This window comes from Cydia splendana, chromosome 24, assembly GCF_910591565.1.
Source record: "Cydia splendana chromosome 24, ilCydSple1.2, whole genome shotgun sequence".
Lineage (NCBI taxonomy): Eukaryota > Metazoa > Arthropoda > Insecta > Lepidoptera > Tortricidae > Cydia > Cydia splendana.
In genome coordinates, this window is record NC_085983.1 from 8,855,431 (window position 1) to 8,874,620 (window position 19,190).

General features: G+C 38.7%; 1 protein-coding gene across 1 annotated transcript in view; it reads right to left on the bottom strand.

Moving 5' to 3' along the window:
- Nucleotides 1-19,190, bottom strand: part of LOC134802345 (uncharacterized) — a 39,825-nt gene that overhangs the window by 11,348 nt on the left and 9,287 nt on the right. The window contains exons 2-3 of the mRNA XM_063774959.1: nt 7,653-8,248; nt 6,443-7,203 (exon numbers count right to left, since the gene is read on the bottom strand). Coding sequence (XP_063631029.1) covers nt 6,443-7,203; nt 7,653-8,225 — 1,334 coding nt within the window. The 5' untranslated portion in view covers nt 8,226-8,248. The remainder of the gene's footprint in view (nt 1-6,442; nt 7,204-7,652; nt 8,249-19,190) is intronic.

Genomic DNA, 19,190 nt, shown 5'->3' on the forward strand with positions numbered 1-19,190 from the left:
TTCGAAATCTGCGCCCCCTAAAACCTATAAAACGATATCCATGACGACTTTTATGACATAGTGCATGGCCGCCATTTTGGATTCCAAAATGGTCATCATTTTCGAAAGCGGGGCCCCCTAAAACCTATAAAACGACATCCATGACGACTTTTATGACATAGTGCATGGCCGCCATCTTGGAATCTAAAATAGTCATCATTTTCGAAATCTGCGCCCCCTAAAACCTATAAAACGACACCCATGACGACTTTTATGACATAGTGCATGGCCGCCATTTTGGATTCCAAAATGGTCATCATTTTCGAAAGCGGGGCCCCCTAAAACCTATAAAACGACATCCATGACGACTTTTATGACATAGTGCATGGCCGCCATCTTGGAATCTAAAATAGTCATCATTTTCGAAATCTGCGCCCCCTAAAACCTATAAAACGATATCCATGACGACTTTTATGACATAGTGCATTGCCGCCATTTTTAAATTGAAAATGTTATCATTTTCGAAATCTGCGCCCCCCAAAACCTATAAAACGACACCCATGACGACTTTTATGACATAGTGCATGGCCGCCATTTTGGATTCCAAAATGGTCATCATTTTCGAAAGCGGGGCCCCCTAAAACCTATAAAACGACATCCATGACGACTTTTATGACATAGTGCATGGCCGCCATCTTGGAATCCAAAATGGTTATCATTTTCGAAATCTGCGCCCCCTAAAACCTATAAAACGACACCCATGACGACTTTTATGGCATAGTGCATGGCCGCCATTTTGGATTCCAAAATGGTCATCATTTTCAAAATTGGGGCCCCCTAAAACGTATAAAACGACATCCATGACGTCTTTTATGACACAGTGCATGGCCGCCATTTCGGATTCCAAAATGGTCATTATTTTCGAAATCGGCACTCCCTAAAACCTATATATCGACACCCATCTCGACTTTTATGACAAAGTGTTTTGCTACCATCTGCATGCAAGACATTTCTATTATTTTTACGTACAAAAATGGCCCCCTGTCAACTTTCAATCGAGATTTAATCGATAATTTATTCGATTAATATTCAGATTAATTCAATTTCAATCTGTTAGGTCGACTAAACTAATCGCGATTAAAATTTGAGAATTAACTTTTTTTATTCCATTAATTAGTCGAATAAACAGTTAATCGATGAATGCCCATCTCTGACCACGGCATTTTTACACTTTGAGAATATCTGAAAACAAATCAACACAAGGAGCCATTTTGCAAATCCAGTAACATACCAGTAACTTTGTTATTACTTTTGACAGCGCGTGTCATGTGTCAACACAGAGTCGACACAAAGTCGAAACATTGCAACTACTTTGTGACTGCAATATTTCTCAGCCTTAAACCATATTTATACATCATAATTAACAAGTTTCGTAGTATGTAAAGCGTTATTTCTGTTATTTAAGTATAGTATACGCATCGAAGTACTAAAAATGCTTCAAATAATATAGTTATGAACACAGGCACTGAGAAGTAAACAATTTCATTTCCGGCTAAACTAAAACAATGTGGTGGCGCGTTGATTATATTACACTTAGTTTATCAAATCACTCGAGCAGTTTAATTCCCCATAATAATTTAAGTCATATTGTAATATAAATGCAAACAATATATAATTACGTCTTGTAATCCGTTTTAGAGATGGCGTATTAATGTCACTTATTTTTATTTAAGTATTTTTCCATCTGACAGTTTCCATTTGACAGGAACAAAATGAACGAATGAACGAATGATTTTGGCATAAAGTAGTCGCAAACCCGAAACAATGTGTGCACACGGCGACCACACTTTATGTCACTTTGTGTCATGTGTCGACCCTTCCCCATTTCTGGTAACTGTGTCGACACGGCGACGACTCTGCGACTGGAATTGTGACCGAAACAGACGGTGTCGACACAAGATGTGTCAACACCGCGTCGTAACGGCGACTGGAAATGGTTGTATGGGAGAGACTCTCGCTGGGTGGTTGGATCAAGGGTCAGATGCAGAAGGCGGTGATCTTGGACACGGCGCGGATAGTACGCCGGTTCCTCTCTCTGCAGCCCTGACCACCGGTAGCTTGGGCCTTGCCCCGCTGCTGGCGGCACCCTAGGTTAGGTTTTTTATAATGTGTTTATATAAATTTTTATTGTTTTGTAAGTGTTTTTATATTTTACTTTTATATTCATATTATAAAATAACCTAACTTAAGATGAGAAATAAATAAAGAGAATTCAATAACAATATTAACTGCGATCCCGGGCACGCACGGCACGGCCGTCCGATTTCATACTCGTATTCCCGTGATTACGTGATTTATTTCTATCGAATCAACTTTTTACCTTTTAAGGTTTTGGCTGGAGTCTGCCCTTGAAAATATAGTCTAGTTTCCGTGTGAATTTTTTCATGGTATTTGCTGGTGTAAAAATTCAATATAAAACAACAATTTTGCTTTAGGCTCTCTTAACAGTATGGAATTGTGGACGCGTTGGTACCAGTGGGGAGACACTCCTGACTTCGGGCAAACTCGGCTCAGCATTGCTCAGCATTGCTCCGAGCAATTATTAGAGTTGACACAACTTGACGTCCCTTTTGCGTGCACGGCACAGGGGGCCGATTTTTGAATTTCGATCACTCGATTTCGTCACTCGAAAAACGGTGGAAACCGGCGAAATGCTAATTTTTGAAAAACGAGCGATCGAAATTTGGAATCTAGTGGTAATGACCACTCGATTTCAATTCTATTAGTAGAATTTAAATGCCTAGTAGTGGAGATATTATTGAACGAAATACACGAAATCGAGCGGTCGAAATTCAAAAATCGCCCCGTCAAACTTCGGTTTTGTAGGAAGTGTCCTTTCTGTACGGTAGTAGTATTACTTATTCTGTGTTGGTACCCAACAATACGAATCCCTATTATTCAAAGTCACAATCCCCAAATCGGCTAATCACTTCGTAAGGCGATTGTAGCGATAGAGAGGCAAATAGCCTCTCTATCGCTACAATACTCAAGAGTGACAGAGACGCAGATAAGGCAATTTCAATTTACGCGGTAAGTCCTCAGGTATAGTAGCCCCTATAACTTAATGCGTTTGTCCAAATTATTTGCCATTCTATTTTAAACCTTATTCAAAAGATATAGAGTTCTTTTTCGCGCTCTTAACGCGCAGGTAGCGATCCCAGCGACTTATTATTGAAACGATGTCCAAGTTCTACCTGAGGATATTGTTTTATACAATACTATACTTCATGATCAAAGAAAAGATCCTTTTGTGTGGCCCCTGTCTACGTTTATTTTACACTTTTAAATGCTGGGTCGCTGGGTACCTCTAATGTCGGCTGTACACACTCGTTGAGAGCCTCTCGCCAAGTCTCGGCACCGCTCCGAACCAATCGGACAAGCGCGAGACGAGACAAGGAAGAGCAAGACGAGAAGGGAGCAGCATGTACACACTCGTTCTCGGCCTGTCTTGGGGGCTCTCGACGAGTGTGTACACTGTACAGCCCGCATAATCATAGGTCTATAAATTCTAAAATGCATTGTAGATCTGATTATACATTTTAGCACCCGAGCCGCATCTGCGAATCCAATTTTATTTGCGTTTTAGTACAGTGGCGGAACACTCATGGAGCCAATATGATAACATTAAGCATTATCTAGATCTAGACGGGACAGTTTTTCTCACAATCTGATTAAATTGTGTAGCGTGGACGCAAACATTGAAACGGTATGGCTTGCCGATACCACTTGATTAGACTGTTACATTGCCAGATTATGACCCATCAATACAAGAGGAGCGTACGAAAAAATGCCAACTTTCGACGCTTGACTGTCACCATTAATCTAAAATTGTTGGTGATAATTAAATTTCTGATCAAATTGAGAATTTGATTCTGGACGCCCACATAATTACTCGAATCGCCATCAGGATTGTATTCGTAAAATTATATCGCATTTTCGTACGACCACCCTGCATATCATGCATGTTATATGACTTATATGTACGTATATATATCAAACATGGCATTCGGTTCCAACGACATCCTACAAAAAGGGTTATTGGGAAGTCCATCAAAACGATTATACTCTTAAAAACATAGACGTTTCCTTATTTTAGGATGTGATCACAAAAGTGCTTATAAATGTAATAATTAACCATCACCCTTAAGGACGAGGTAAAATATTTATTATTGTTACGATATTAATTAGCTGGCGTAATATAAGTTAATTAGGTTTAGTTTTATTATCACATAGTTCATTATTTTATTATAAGTAATAATAATATATGTCCCACTGCTGGGCACAGGCCTCCTCTCATGCGCGAGAGGGTTTCGGCTGTAGTCCCCACGCTGGCCCAATAGGGTATTTGACTGAAATAAATTATTTTACACCATGTATGAAATAAAGCACCGGAAGATTAATAGAGAAACATAGACAGCAGTTATTTTTAGACACAATTTCTATTTGAAAACCCATATAAAACTATAAAGAGTAGGTAATTTGATAGTGACGTCACATGCTAGTGTTTCATACAAATTCCCTAGTAGCAAAATCTTTTTGACAGTTAGAAAAAAGAAACTGATTTGACTAGTAGTCAAATACCCTATTGCGGGTTGGGGACTTCACATACACCTATGAATTTGATGTTTTCCTTCACCGAAAAGCCAGTGGTAAATATCAAATGACATTCCGTACACGAGTTTTGAAAAACTCATTGAGAGAGATTCAGCTTAGGTACTGTGGGACTAGGTCGATTTGTGTAACATCGTCCTTCGTTATTTATTATTTTGCAAAGTATCTTCAATTCAATACATTTATGAAATCGCTCACCGATTTCTCTCACTTCACTTCGCATTTATATTCCTTCAATCGAGAGGTCGCATTATCATTGTGAGGAAAACTGCGCATTGCGTCATCGCGGCCCACGCCTGGGATTAAAATAACATTTTCTGCAAAGGTACCTAAAGATACTATAGGTATTATAGGTACATTATTACTTGTAGGGGGTCATCCATTAATTACATCACACGTTTAGGGGGAGGGAGGGGGTCAAGAAAATGTGACATGTTGTGACAAGGGGGAGGGGGGAGTCACAAACTTTGTGACGTCACTTTAACTTCATCAGTAACAAAAAATATTTGAACTACTTATTTTATTCGCTGTACGGTTAAAAAACAAGTTATTGGAACGACGTTTCTATTCGTTTAATTTTCTGTCCCAATCAGTTTTGGTTTATAAAATTACTATAGGTATTTTTTTGTGAAAAATATTTTGATAAAATATTAAATCATTTTTGCCGATATCGTTGAAAAAATGTGACGTCACACCAGGGGGGAGGGGGTCTGCCAAATGTGACCAAGTGTGACAAGGAGGGGGGAGGGGTCAAAAAACCTAGAAATTCGTGTGATGTAATTAATGGATGACCCCTAGGTTGAATTCTTGTTTAGACGTCTAAGTTAAGTAATAAGTATGCACTAACTTTGCAGTTTCGGAGTATGGAAGTGTCATTATTTTAACGTTTATGTGTGTCACCACCCGACTCTGTAGTTTGCCTAATCGGTGCAGAGCTTGGTCCGACTGGTACATTTGTGCAAGTAACTACACTACGTATATTGTAAGTTTTTTGTAAGTATAAGATTTCATGTTTTTTTTATTTCATTCGATAATGTCGTACGTACGCGTTGAGTGTCATTTTGTATGGGATTTTGAGTTTTCATTGACGCGCTGTTTAAAACCCAATACAAAAATAGACATATTAACTCACATTTATAGACGGGTCGAAACGCGGGGCTGACGCGGGTGTGTCGAAACGTCGGTAAATAAAGGTAATTGAATAAGATTCGCGTTAGACCCGTTTATAAATGTGAGTTAATATGTTTTCAAAACGCGAAAGTTTTAAATATTATAAAAATAGACATAACGCAAACGCGAACGCTCGTCAGTCGTCACACTTAACTAATGAAATTTACACTAGGGGTTCAAGTAACAAGAAGGCTTTGCGTTATTGATTTGACACAAAGTATACTGCATTTTAGCATTCATTAAGCCCTTACAAAACAGAGGACCTACCACGAAAGGGCCTCTGGGTGCGTAGCGTAGCCAACGTGCAATCGTTAACGCTCCGTAGCGAGCGAAACGCAACTGTCACTATCGCACTGTATTTTTGCCATACGAATAAATAAAAATAAACTGTCGCACTAGTGTGGAAAAGTGATAGAGAGAGTACTACGATACGCTACGGAGCGTTGACGATTGGCACGTTGGCTACGCGCCCTGGTCTTCGATAGTCGAAGTCATTTTCCCTTACTCGGTCGCTAAGCTGTGCTTTTAATATTGCTCCGAGCAGCTGTGAGCCAAACGCGTCCTAGAAATGAGTGATATCTGATGTACCACAGGCAAAAGCGTGTAATAAAAATGTACTCACCCGTACGCCGTCTGTGTATCCAAGCGCGCTAACTTCACGCACAACCCCTTCCTCTCCTCAATCTTCAACTTCTTCGCGTGCTCCTCAAAAATATCCTTACACGCCTTTCGGCTCATCATACAGCACTCAAACTTCGAGAACCCGGCCGACAACTCCTTCTGAAGATCTTTATATTGTTTCATTGACATTATTGATGTTGGATTCGATTTCTTCTTCTCTAAAACAGGCTTTTCTATACCCTCAAAGTTTGGGAGCTCCTGATACGCCTCAGAAATCTCCTGGTATCGCTCTAAGTCGCTGTAGTTCGGCGATCTACTAGGCGATGATGAATATGCGGGAGATGTTAGTGGAGGTGAGCCTAAGTTTAGAGATAGAGGGCTTAAAGCGTTCTCAGAGTAAGGCGGAGTAGGGAAAGTATGCGCTTGGGGCTCCTGATTTGTGATCTGATAGTTCTCTAAATCGAAATTGAGAATGGTGTTAGAGATATCTGTGTACTCTCTGAACGCAAGCGTGTCGTTCAGCATGTTTAGCTCGTCGATGCAAAAATGAATTTCCTCAGGCAGTTCGGAGTCTTTTCGCGGGCTGGTTTCTTGAGTAACGAAGTCTAAGCCGGTTTCTAGGAGGAAGTCCTGCTGGTCGTTGTTGAGGGGGAAGTTCTGGACGCTGGTTTCGATGGTGGAGATGGCGCGGGAGATCTCTGCGAGGTCCGTGTTGGGCTTGACGAACACCTGGCCGCCGGAGAATGAGTTTGTGTTGACCACCTGGAAAAAATATTTTAATTAGAATTGGAAAAGCTCCTGTTGGGTCCAAGAATGATAGTTACGCTAAAGCAAGCAGATTGTACAATAGAAATTTTTTAAACATTTCGAGGGAGTCTGTTTCAAAGGCGCTCGAGTTTACGGATTTTACTTTAGATAATGGGGAAGACAAATCAAGCCAGAATCAGCTACTAAATATTACCGAACACGACCGCATGGTTGATTATTTAGCTGCTACTGAATATTTAAAACTATAAAATAAAACTTATTAATTATTAGGTATCAGTTATTTTGAGAGGTCAGGCCACAGAGGTTAGGTAAAACCCAGTGGGTTATAACAACATTGATCCTGTTATCTTACTTAATTTGAAGACTCTCACACTCTGTCACCCCAAAATCAGCGCAATTAGCCTGGTTCGAAGAATTTAAAACATTTCAAGTTTTCAACATACCTCTTTGTATTTCTCCACGTCCCTGCTGTACGGATGCATGACGGGCGCCTCCCTGTTCGTCTTTATCGGCGCCCGAGGCAAGAACACCGTTTGAAGCTTCTTCTTCCCAATCTTCAACTCATCCATCTTCTTAACCACATCTTCTTCACTCTTTCCATCCGTTTCTTTTTCATTTTGGTCGTTATCTTTTGCGTTTTGATCATCATGTTCAGAATAGCCACTGTCTTGTGAGGAATGTGAACCGAATCTGTCGTTACGAGCTTCGATTCTCTCGAATTCTTTGCTGTCATCTTCGCTATCTTTCCTCTCTCTGTATGAAAATTTGTTCAATTCGTTTTTATCTTCTTCATTTTTATCTTCCTTATCTTTTATAGATATTTTATGAAACTCTTCTAGCAGAGTTGCGACTGGAGTGACCTTGAGCGTTGTTTTTGGTTGTGGAACTATTTTCTCTTCCTGTTTCTCTTCGTGTTTTTGCGTTTTCTTTTGGAAGAGTGTTCGGACGAGTTTGAACAAGTTGGGCTTCTTCTCCTTCTCCATTGGAGTCGTGTTTAACATTGTAGCTGTGCCCATCTTGATTTTAGCTCAATATCATTCTGAAACAAAGAAATAATACTTGAAATACGAGTATACATACTTGTTTTATACATTGCACACTTGATATTTAATAATGGTTTATAATTCATTTACTATTCAAAATTCCAACATATGTATGTATACTGAGCCAGTATAAAACGCTAAAAAAAAAATAACAAAAAAAAACGGTCTTCCTTTTTGCCTAACCCGTAAAATCTGAGAATGAAATAAAAAGCATAATATTTATTATTAAAGTCTACGTGAATAATTTTAATTTAAAAATCACATTAACGTAAAAAAATGCAACATTTCTACAGAGCTATTAAAACCTCTGCAATTATCTCTTCACAGCTATTTCACTTAAAACGTAAATTTCAATAAACTGCTTTACCTAACAATTTACCTGAAATTCGTCGAAATAAACGCTCTATTTCAAGAAATTCCCGGTATCACATCAGCGCATCGCTACCCACTATGTTAATAAATCTGGTTGTCTATCACACCGTCGCGTAATATAAGGTCAATGCAGTTAAGTCTGGCTGCGGGTGTAATTGGCCTTCATACCGGGGCCTGTTTGTAGCGGCGTATGTTATGGTTTTTTTTTTCGTCAGATATCGATCAAATTTGGTGGATAAATGGCTATTTTCACTTAACTGTGTACCATTAACGGCCGGTTAGCAATCGTCACAAAACTGACGGTCAATGTCAAACCCCATACATTTTGTCAGAAATGTGACGGTTAGACGTTACTGAAACATTTCATTTAATTTATATATTGTATTTTCATGTACATTAGATGTTACGTTATATAAAGTCAGATCATGACATTCATGACACCATGTAAGGGCACACAATAGTACTGTTATTCTATTCTAGGCTAGTCTATAAGGTAACATAATAACATTTACTTATTAGCAGAGTTCGGACAATTTATCGCAAAAATAAATATGGTATGGAACATGATACAATTTTTTTGAGTATAATCTGGAAATTTTATAAAGATGTTGTACATAATATAAGTTTGATAAATCTTGCCTTTTTTGAGATATAAATGATTTTTGATGGTTTTGCGATGATTTGTCCGATCACTGCTTATTAGTAATAATTTAAATTAAAATAAATGACGGCAAGACGACTTAAGTCGCGCTTCAAATTACAATTTAAAATGAAAATGCCCAGATAGAGTTCCCTGTTCTGTACATAAAAACCGCAACTTCACCGTAAGTATCTCCTAAAATATCTTCTTTATGCATATTTTTTATGTCCCCAATTTAAATTTCGTTTTTATTCCGCCCCGCATGAGAGGCTCTTTAAACCAGCCAAATTTTATACAAATCTAACGAAAAAAAAAATCGGCCCAACTAGCGATCGGTGTGAGTGGCAGCCGTTGTTAGTAAACAACCGGCAAGCTGCCAAGCTCGGGCGATGGCATGTTTATTGCGATTTAACGAATATGTAGACTGTATGTATGTATGTATGACTAACTGTGTAGGTAGCCGTCGTACTCGACAAATTGTCATAGTCCAACTTCACTCACTCGGTCAACACTCTGATGCAGACAGCATTACATTATGTATCACTTGTTTGTTTGTACAATTTGTACATACTTAGTGCTCGTTTGTCTGTCACTCTTCTCTTTATTTTGTAAATTCTCATATTATTTCGGATAACTTCATATTTTAACAGTTTTGAATAATCCACGGTTAGTTTCACTAGACTTATATCGACCGGGATATGAACCGTGATCAAGTTCATATTTTGACAAGCAATTTTATACACAGTGGCTAAAAAATAACTACATTCCCGTTGCCATCAGGGAGGTTTTGGGATTATACTGAGCAACTTTTACTATGGGTCCAACCCCGAAATCGCGAAAAAAAAAATTACCCTCCCATAGAAAATGGACCAGCCAAAATGTATGAAACAGCCAATTTCTTTTTCGCATTTTCGGGATTGGTCCCATAGTAAAAATTTTCTAAATGGCGGTATCATTTATTTTTTCTGTTTTAACTGTTTTAAGTTATACTCGCGAGGTCTACAGCTCACTACTATCTATATTTAAACTAGCTTTAGTCCCAAAACTCAACTTCTATTAGAAAATCACCGCGCATATATGGGAGCGCCCAAGGTGCTCACTAATATCTGAACACGCACTCTAACGCCTTAACAATAGAGGCGAGTTCAGATATTTTTGAGCATCTCGGCCGCTTCGATATATCTTATATAATCTGATGGCGACTATACCAATTACCTAAGATAAGTGGTAGACCTGTCATCATTAAGTATTATTTTCTATTGTTTATTTTCCCGCTAGTGAGCGCAGATAAGAGATTACAGCTATCTAACAATCGTATCAGCCGGATTACTGCTGCAGAAATATAACAGGAAATGATAAGTGATAACTTTTCTCACATCAATCTCTCTTCAATCGGTCCTTGATTGCTGAGGATCGTGACTCCGTTTGATTCCGTCAACTAGTTGTCTCCATCGGTCCCATTCTGTAGCTTGGTGGAGTGCGTCGCTGACAGGTATTTTTAGTTCCTCCGCTATTTGGTCCGACCATCGTTTGGAACTTCTACCCCTAGGCCTTTTTCCCTCGATTTTACCGGTCACCATAAGGCGTTGCAAATTACTGGTATCTCTGCGTGCAACATGGCCAAAATACCGCAATATTCGCGTTGTAAGCAGGTTGTGGAATTGTGGATAGACGTTGAGTCTTTTATCTCACATCAATAGTGGAGGTCAAATTTAAATCGATGGTGGAGGTCATATGGATGCTATCTTTTGTTTTGAAATCGAACAAAACAAAAGAAAACTCTGTCAACTAAATATGTTTTAATAGTACATTACGATACAAGTGCGAAAAGTAGAAAATTCTACGAATTACTTTTTTGCACGTGTATTGTCCAACGTTTTACAGTACATATGGCCCTTGGAATTATCGACATAGGCACGTATTGTGCTAATTACCGCACTAGGGCAAGTAGCACCATATGTCTTGCAAATTACATTGAAGCAGAGTCCCATGGGTAAGACCTTTGTGCTTTAGCGGGATAAATCTCTTTATCATGGCGGTAAAACGTGACGTCATGGCGCACGATAAATGATAAAAGCGATCAAGTGAAGGTCGTAGACATATCGATCGGCCGAGCGGCGACCGATATCAAGTAAAAGGCGACCTATAGTTAGTTTTATTTAGCATTAGAAAAAAGGTAAACAATATTGATTTGTCTTTTAATTGAAAAACACGTTTTAAAAATAAGTCACGGCAAATATGTAACAATTATGAATCTAATACGATCATTTATATTCTTCTGCTTTCATAAGTAATACCTAGTTACTGATTTTTAAAAAGAGTTGTCAAGATCGCTTACCTTCTATAAAACGAACTATAGACGAGTAATATTTCACCACACCAGCACGTACCTAATGGCTCTATGGATACTTCAAAACCGGATGAGAAAGTAGCATTTTACCCACTAGAGTGGCAAAGAAATTTGTTGCAAATGACTTGTTTCCTCATGTCGGCTGTTGGAATTGTCTTTTAAGCGATGATTTTGAATGATAAATGTGAATAATTTTGTTTTTTTTATTTAGTCAATAAAAAATACACAGCAATATCCATTACCTACACATATTTTTTCGCCAGACTGCATGACGGTTTGTTGGCGAACGGATATTTGATATGTTTACCATTCATTGACTTAATATATTACTTCGTAAAGACGGGCTTACGGGCACTACGAAGTGGGGCAATTCGTTGGTGCACAAATCGCGTTTGAGCACATGATCGTCGGTCGGTGCGCATGTCCGCTCGGCATTACGTATAATATGAGCATATTATGAGCGGGTCTATCTTTACTTTTGAAATATTTGGTTATAGTCAGTATTTTCCACGTATTGGATTGAAAGTAATTTAGTGTCTTTAATCTGTCTAAATATGTGTTTTTTTAATTAAATACTGTAAAATGGGGTGAGTAGAGTTCGCGGGGACAGTTGGGTTATGAATGGGGAGAGAAGGGATGAAAGGGGGGTGAGATGGGATTTTAAGGCTACTGCTACAAAAATAATGTATTTCAATTTAAAATGGAGCTATAGTAGGAATACTCATAATAAAAAAAAAACGATCCAACAATCTTCCAAAATCACCTTTGTATGAAAACCCAACTCACCCCAAATACGAGGGACTACAGGATGAGGTGGGATTCTCTGTTTATCGTCAAACTTATGAAATGGAACTACCCAAAATAAAATAAAAACTAAAATACAAACGTCCGGAACACTTATTATATACCTACACCATTCAGTTTGCATGTGTAAAAATAAAATGTTATCGAGGTTTGAATGTCAGTTTCGCACCTACTCACCCCATTTTACGGTAATTTTGAGTCTTTAAGCTGTCTAAATATGTGTTTTTTTTTATTTATTAAATACTATACGTTTCAAAGTCGCATTAAGAATGACTCACGTTAGACCGGGCCGGAGCTTCCGGCGCTTACTTTTCTATGACATGACAGGCGATCACGTGATGCCTTCCATAGAAAACGATACGCCGAAAGCTCCGGCCCGGGCACGGCCCGGTCTAGCGTGAGTCAAACTTTATAGGTACAATGACCTGGACCAGTTGTCCTTTGGAGAAGGAAAATATCGTGACTATCGAAGAAACCTGCTTTCAATGATGTCCTTGAAATGCAAAGGTAGAACATACATTAGTTGTGTTGTGTTAATAATAAATTGCGGGCATTTCCAAGAGGCATATACTTTGGAATACGTAATAAGATATATCTCTGTTTGTAAAAGTGTTCCACGGTGGCAGACCATTGACATATCTAGGGACTGGCCTTACGGGCAATAATAATGAGGCAGGACAGGGGCCAGTACAGCGGTGTGACACCGGTTGATGAGTTCGCATCACGCGCGCTATTGGCCGCAACTAGTTGCGTTAGACTGCAGGATTGGCTGGAATTCGTGTGACACCGCTGAACTAGTACCATTTTTAGTGCTCGTAAGGCCAGTCCTTAGATATTATACGTCAATGTGGCAGATACTTTTGGAGCGTTTGTTTCATCCGCGACTATAGGCCTGTTGCAAGTAGCAAAGAATCACGGAAATAATGGTTTCAAAGAAACATATATGTTAATATGATTCTAAAAAATGGCCCAATCTCAGTATAAACTGAAGGATTATTAATATATTCAATAAAATAAAACTGCAAAATTCACCAATCGGCCATTATTACTGAAACGCCAATCAGAAGCGTTCCAAACAGTGACGTCATCAATCTATAACATATTTCTTAGAGCAACATAGACAACCTCATTGACCGAAATCCATACGTTCTCACCAAAGAGTTCGAAGGTGCAAAAAAAATGTTATTTCGCCACTAAACATTTATTACGTCCAAAAAATATTATTACACGATATAAAGGAGATATCTATTTGTTATTATCTAAATAAAATGCTAAATAATACGGTATTTCACAAACAAACTTTTTTAATTATTTGGCTGAATGGAACTATCATTGCCATGTTGGCTGTCGTAACTAGAAAAAATGAAAAATTAAAAAGTAAAACCGGCGCTCGGTGATTTTCACTCAAAATTTACTTGTATCTAAATAATTCATCTTAAATTGCAACCGTGTGAGAGTTTTTGTCTAAAATGAGTTATTGTGATAAATTTTTGTAATGTATTTATCATCCCTAATCGCAATATATGGTGCTGAAATAACAATATCATTCGGATTTAAGGGAAATTCGTAACTGTAAGTATGTAAACAATGTCTACCACCCTACCACCAACTAAATAGTGACGTCACAAATGTCGTGCGAGGCGTTTTCGCGCGAGTTTTAAACTAGCTATAATAAAATGCAATTATTTATGTTAAATCTTATGAGTATAGCTGAAATATTGTGTTTTTCGGAACCAATACAAGTGTACCGACAATAATAAAAGGGATTTCAAAATTTGTCATCAGGCCTATTGAAGCTGACTGTACCTAATTATTATTGCGAGCCTATTGTGTCCCACTACTGGGCAAATAAGCAATAAGAACGGGGCCAGTACAGCGGTGTGACACCGCTACAACGCGATTGGTTGATGAGTTCGCATCGCGCACGCGATTGGTTGATGAGTTCGCATCACGCACGCGATTGGTTGATGAGTTCGCATCACGCGCGCAATTGGTCGCAATTAGTTGCGTTAGACTGCACGATTTGCTCGAATTCGTGAGTGAAACCGCTGAACTAGTACCATTTTTAGTGCCTGTAAGGCCAGTCTTTAGATATAATACGTCAATGGCTGCGCTCCATAGCTCTCCGACAAACCCCGAGTTTGGACTTCTGAGCTGTATTGTATGTAGTGTATAGGAATAATATTCGTATTATGCGTGTTACCAGCCAAGACGGAATGCCTCTACGTACATACCTACACATACGAAGCCAGACATTGCGATATAGTTTGCGTTAGCGTACTTAATCGATACTTGGAAAACCCCTGTCGTTAACGACTAGTCGATATAAACGTTATCACGCTGAACTGTGGCCTAGACGTGCCAATAAAGTGTGTAAACAGATAATTTTAACGCACAGATGAACTTCATACCCGCGTGACGGCTTATCTCTTATTTTATAACAAATGCTGACATTCGCGGTGGTTTTCGAACCTATTTAGAATTTAAGGTACATTCACCTCCAAGTAACCTAAGAGTAACATTAATAGTTATTTGTACAACAAGAGATCAAAGTTTGATATTTCTTCGAGTGCTTATTTTGAGTCCCGTGCAAGCGAAAGATTCTATAACTCTCGCTACGCTCGTGAATCTAATTTAGAATCTTGAGCGTAGTAACGGATTCAAAAGCGCACGAGATGTAAATAACTTTGATCTCGTGTAGTACACAAAATTTTTCACCCTAAGCAGTGAGAACATACCTAGAGGGACAGAGATAATAGAACCCAAGTATATCGAACTTGTATTAGACCCCGCATGTTGAAATGACATTTGACTATAAAGGTCACTTGAATGTCATTTTGTCTCACTCAGTGAGCAAAATCGCATTTTGCTCACTGAGTGAGACAACTCAGTGAGCAAAATGCGATTTTGCTCAAAGAGTGAGACAAAATGACTCAGTGAGCAAAATCGCATTTTGTTCACTGTTTTTAAGAAGCAAAGTACCCTTGTTCGAGCTGCTGAGGTGAAAATAATATTTAACACCTACGAGTAACATATTAATGTTAATCTTCGAAGGCCGCAAAAATATGTGACACGCTCTTATGGCTCTAATAATAAGTTTTTGACAGATATTTTTGCGGCCTTCGTTGTGTAACATATCATTGCAGGTGACTGTAGGTATTAGTACTAAATAACAGAAAACTCCACAAAAGTTAACTACGGCACAGTGGAGTTTGTGTAAATGCCCGCACAAGAACACAGTAGGGTTGTCACAGACTTTTACACAACTGCCCAAAAAACTGCACATTTCAAATAAGACACGCTAGCCCTGTAAGTAGTACCTAGCTACTAAGAATGGCGATGTATGCAGCTCGGGTGCGCACGACCCACCCTTCGCACGCCGAACTATTGCCCTGTCTAGACGGCTTCGTCGAATGACTGAATTGTTTTATAGACTGTGACTGCGGTGTGTATGCACATATAGCTGGCTACTATGTTTTGTTATATTTTAAAAGTCAAACAAACAAAATAGACCTTGATATTTTAGTTTTATCTCGCATTCTGATAATAATATTCATATATTATTGTATTGTACTCTCCTAGTTTGCTATGCCAACTCTATATCTACATACTTATCTCCCAATAGGCCCCGTTTTTGCAATTCAAATGTACTTCTGAAAATATTCAATGACAAATTCGCACTGCTACGTACCTTAGTTGTGTCTCAATGGTATAAAAAAAACCCGGCCAGTGCGAGTCGGACTCGCGCACGAAGGGTTCCGTTCCGTACCATTACGCAACGGCAAAAAAATCACGTTTGTTGTATGGAAGCCCCACTTAAATATTTATTTTATTCTGTTTTTAGTATTTGTTGTAATAGCGGCAACAAAAATACATCATCTGTGAAAATTTCAACTGTCTAGCTATCACGGTTCATGAGATATAGCCTGGTGGCAGACAGCCAGCGGACTCTTAGTAAATAGGGTCCCGTTTTTACCCTTTGAGTACGGAACCCCAAAAATACTAGTACGTGGGCAACGCTTAAAAGTTCTTCGAATCCCAAAAACTGAATTGATTAGACATATTATTCTTTGTTATTGGTTTTCTAAGATCTTTCTGACAACCGGTCTGGCCTAGTGGGTAGTGAAAATGCCTATAAAGCCGATGGTCCCGGGTTCGAATCTCGGTAAGAGCATTTATTTGTGTGATGACTGATAACACAGACATTTATTCCTGAGTCATGGTTCTTTTTCTATGTATTTATATATTAGGTAGGTATATATATTGTTGTCTGAATACCCACAACACAAGCCTTCTTGAGTTTACCGTGGGGCTTAGTCAATTTGTGTATAAATGTCCCATAGTCCGGGTGGTGTTTGACGACCGGTCTGGTCTAGTGGATAGTGACCCTGTCTGCTAAGCCGATGGTCCTGGGTTCGAATCCCAGTAAGGGCATTTATTTGTGTGATGAACACTAATATTTGTTCCTGAGTCATGGTTGTTTTCTATGTATATAAGTATGTATTTATCTATACAAGTATGTATATCGTCGCCTAGTACCCATAGTACAAGCTTTGCTTAGTTTGGGGCTAGGTTTGATCTGTGTAAGATGTCCCCTAATATTTATTTATTTATTTATAGTATTCATTTATTTACACGGTAGACCATAATTCTGACACCACTGTTCATGCATTTCTATCCACTTAATGGTTAAGTAGACGTTATCAGTTATCACAATATCAATAATCAACATCTACTGACGAGATGACATCACTGATAACAGTAGGGCTACCGCCAATACCGAAAATCGTCAATTGCGGGCATTTTTCTCTGTCACTCTAATTACGCCTTCATTGGAGTAAAAGAGTAAGATCCCCGCAATTTGCGAATTTCGGTTTTCGCGGTAGCCCCTCAGACAAGGACCGTTATCAATTTATCGGTAATCAAGTATCATTAGTATAACACCGGATATGACATCATTTCAGCGGTTCAGCCGTAACAAACAGTCTAGTGTTAGATCAAGAAAAGTCTGCAACGATTTTGTTAGCAGACGCAGTGCAAGTGTTATTTTAAACGTCAAACTTCTATGAAATTATGACGTATAAGTGACACTAGCACTGCGTGTGCTATCAAATCGATGCAGACTTCTCGTGGTCTAACTCTAGTTTAGTGTTTACGTCGCAGTTTAGAAATAGGGTATTATACTGTCTTTAAAATAAATTATTTTACACCATGCATGAAATAAAGCACCAGTTAATTATTAGAAACACACAGATAGGAGTTATTTTTAAACGCAAGTTCTATTTAATAAATCGGATAGAAATATAAAAAGTAGGTGAGTTGACCGTGACGTCACGATGTAATGTTTCATATAAATTCCATATTAGCCATGGTATAATAATATACTCCGCCTGGTACTCCATTCCCGTCTTTTCTAGGTCACCTAACTGACACGGGCCTACGTCATCATGCGACAGCGCTATATGATAATATGCGATAGCGCTATATATAGCGGCCATGTTGTTGTGACGTAGGCCCGTGTCACTCTGGGAATGGAAGACCATGTTTTATTAGACTATGATATTAGCAAATCGTGTTGACAGTTCTACAAATGTAACTGATTTGACTAGTAGGAAAATACCCTATTAAGACGAAAGTGGACAGCCGCACCGAAACCGTTTTTCCATACAAAAGTAGTCCCTATTTCTGTACCTACTTAGTAGAAATTAAATGCCTAGTAGTGGAGATAGTATTGAAGGGAGCCACACGAAATCGAACGATCGAAATTTAAATATCGCTCCCCAGGGGGCCGATTTTTGAATTTCGATCGTTCGATTTCGTCACTCGAAAATCGGTGGAAAAAGGCGAAATGCTAATTTTTGAAATACGAGCGATAGATATTGGGAATCTAGTGGTACTGACCACTCGTTTTCAATTCTATTAGTAGAATTTAAATGCCTAGTAGTCGAGATATTATTGAACGAAACACACGAAATCGAGCGGTCGAAGTTCAAAAATCGGCCCCCAGGTAGGGTTACCAGATCCAAATTTGGAATTTCCTGACAAAATTCCTGATTTGCTAATATTTTTCCTGACGCTCACATCGGCGACGGGGGGCTAGCCGTAAACGATATCTACGAGTATGTATGCTTGATACATTGTTTAAAATTATTTATTTTGGATTTATATGTAAGTAAATTTGAGTAGAGTACCTTTTTAGGTACATAATAAAAAGTCTGTTAATTCACAAAAATTCCTGAGATTTTCGTATTCCGGACGCATTCCTGACAAACCTGACGTCTGGTAACCCTACCCCCAGGTCCGACTCTAGTACAGTCGCCATCAGATATATCAGAGCGGTCAAGGCGCTCACAAATGTCTGAACACGCCTCTATTGTCAAGGCGTTATAGTAGGAGATCCCACATATGGTCGACCTTCACTAATTTGTCTGACGGATGAAACTATGAAAATATGAAAGAAAATATGTTCCAGAACATAAATAAATAGGGTTGCCTAAAGAAATATGGTCAAGGCTATTTTTAATAAACTTTTGAAAAAAAATTTTTTTCTGTAAATTTCACCGATTTGTCTGACGAACAAAATAAGTTTCAATGGAAAGTATACAACTTGTACAACATAAATCATCTAGGTTGCCTATCTTTTTCCGGTCACTATTATGTGGTTGCCGTGTTTACAGAGGTGATTTTATATCGATAATTGCACTCATCTGTCTGACGCTTGAATTATATATCAAAATGATGGTCATTTTATTGAAAATACAATGGTGTAGGG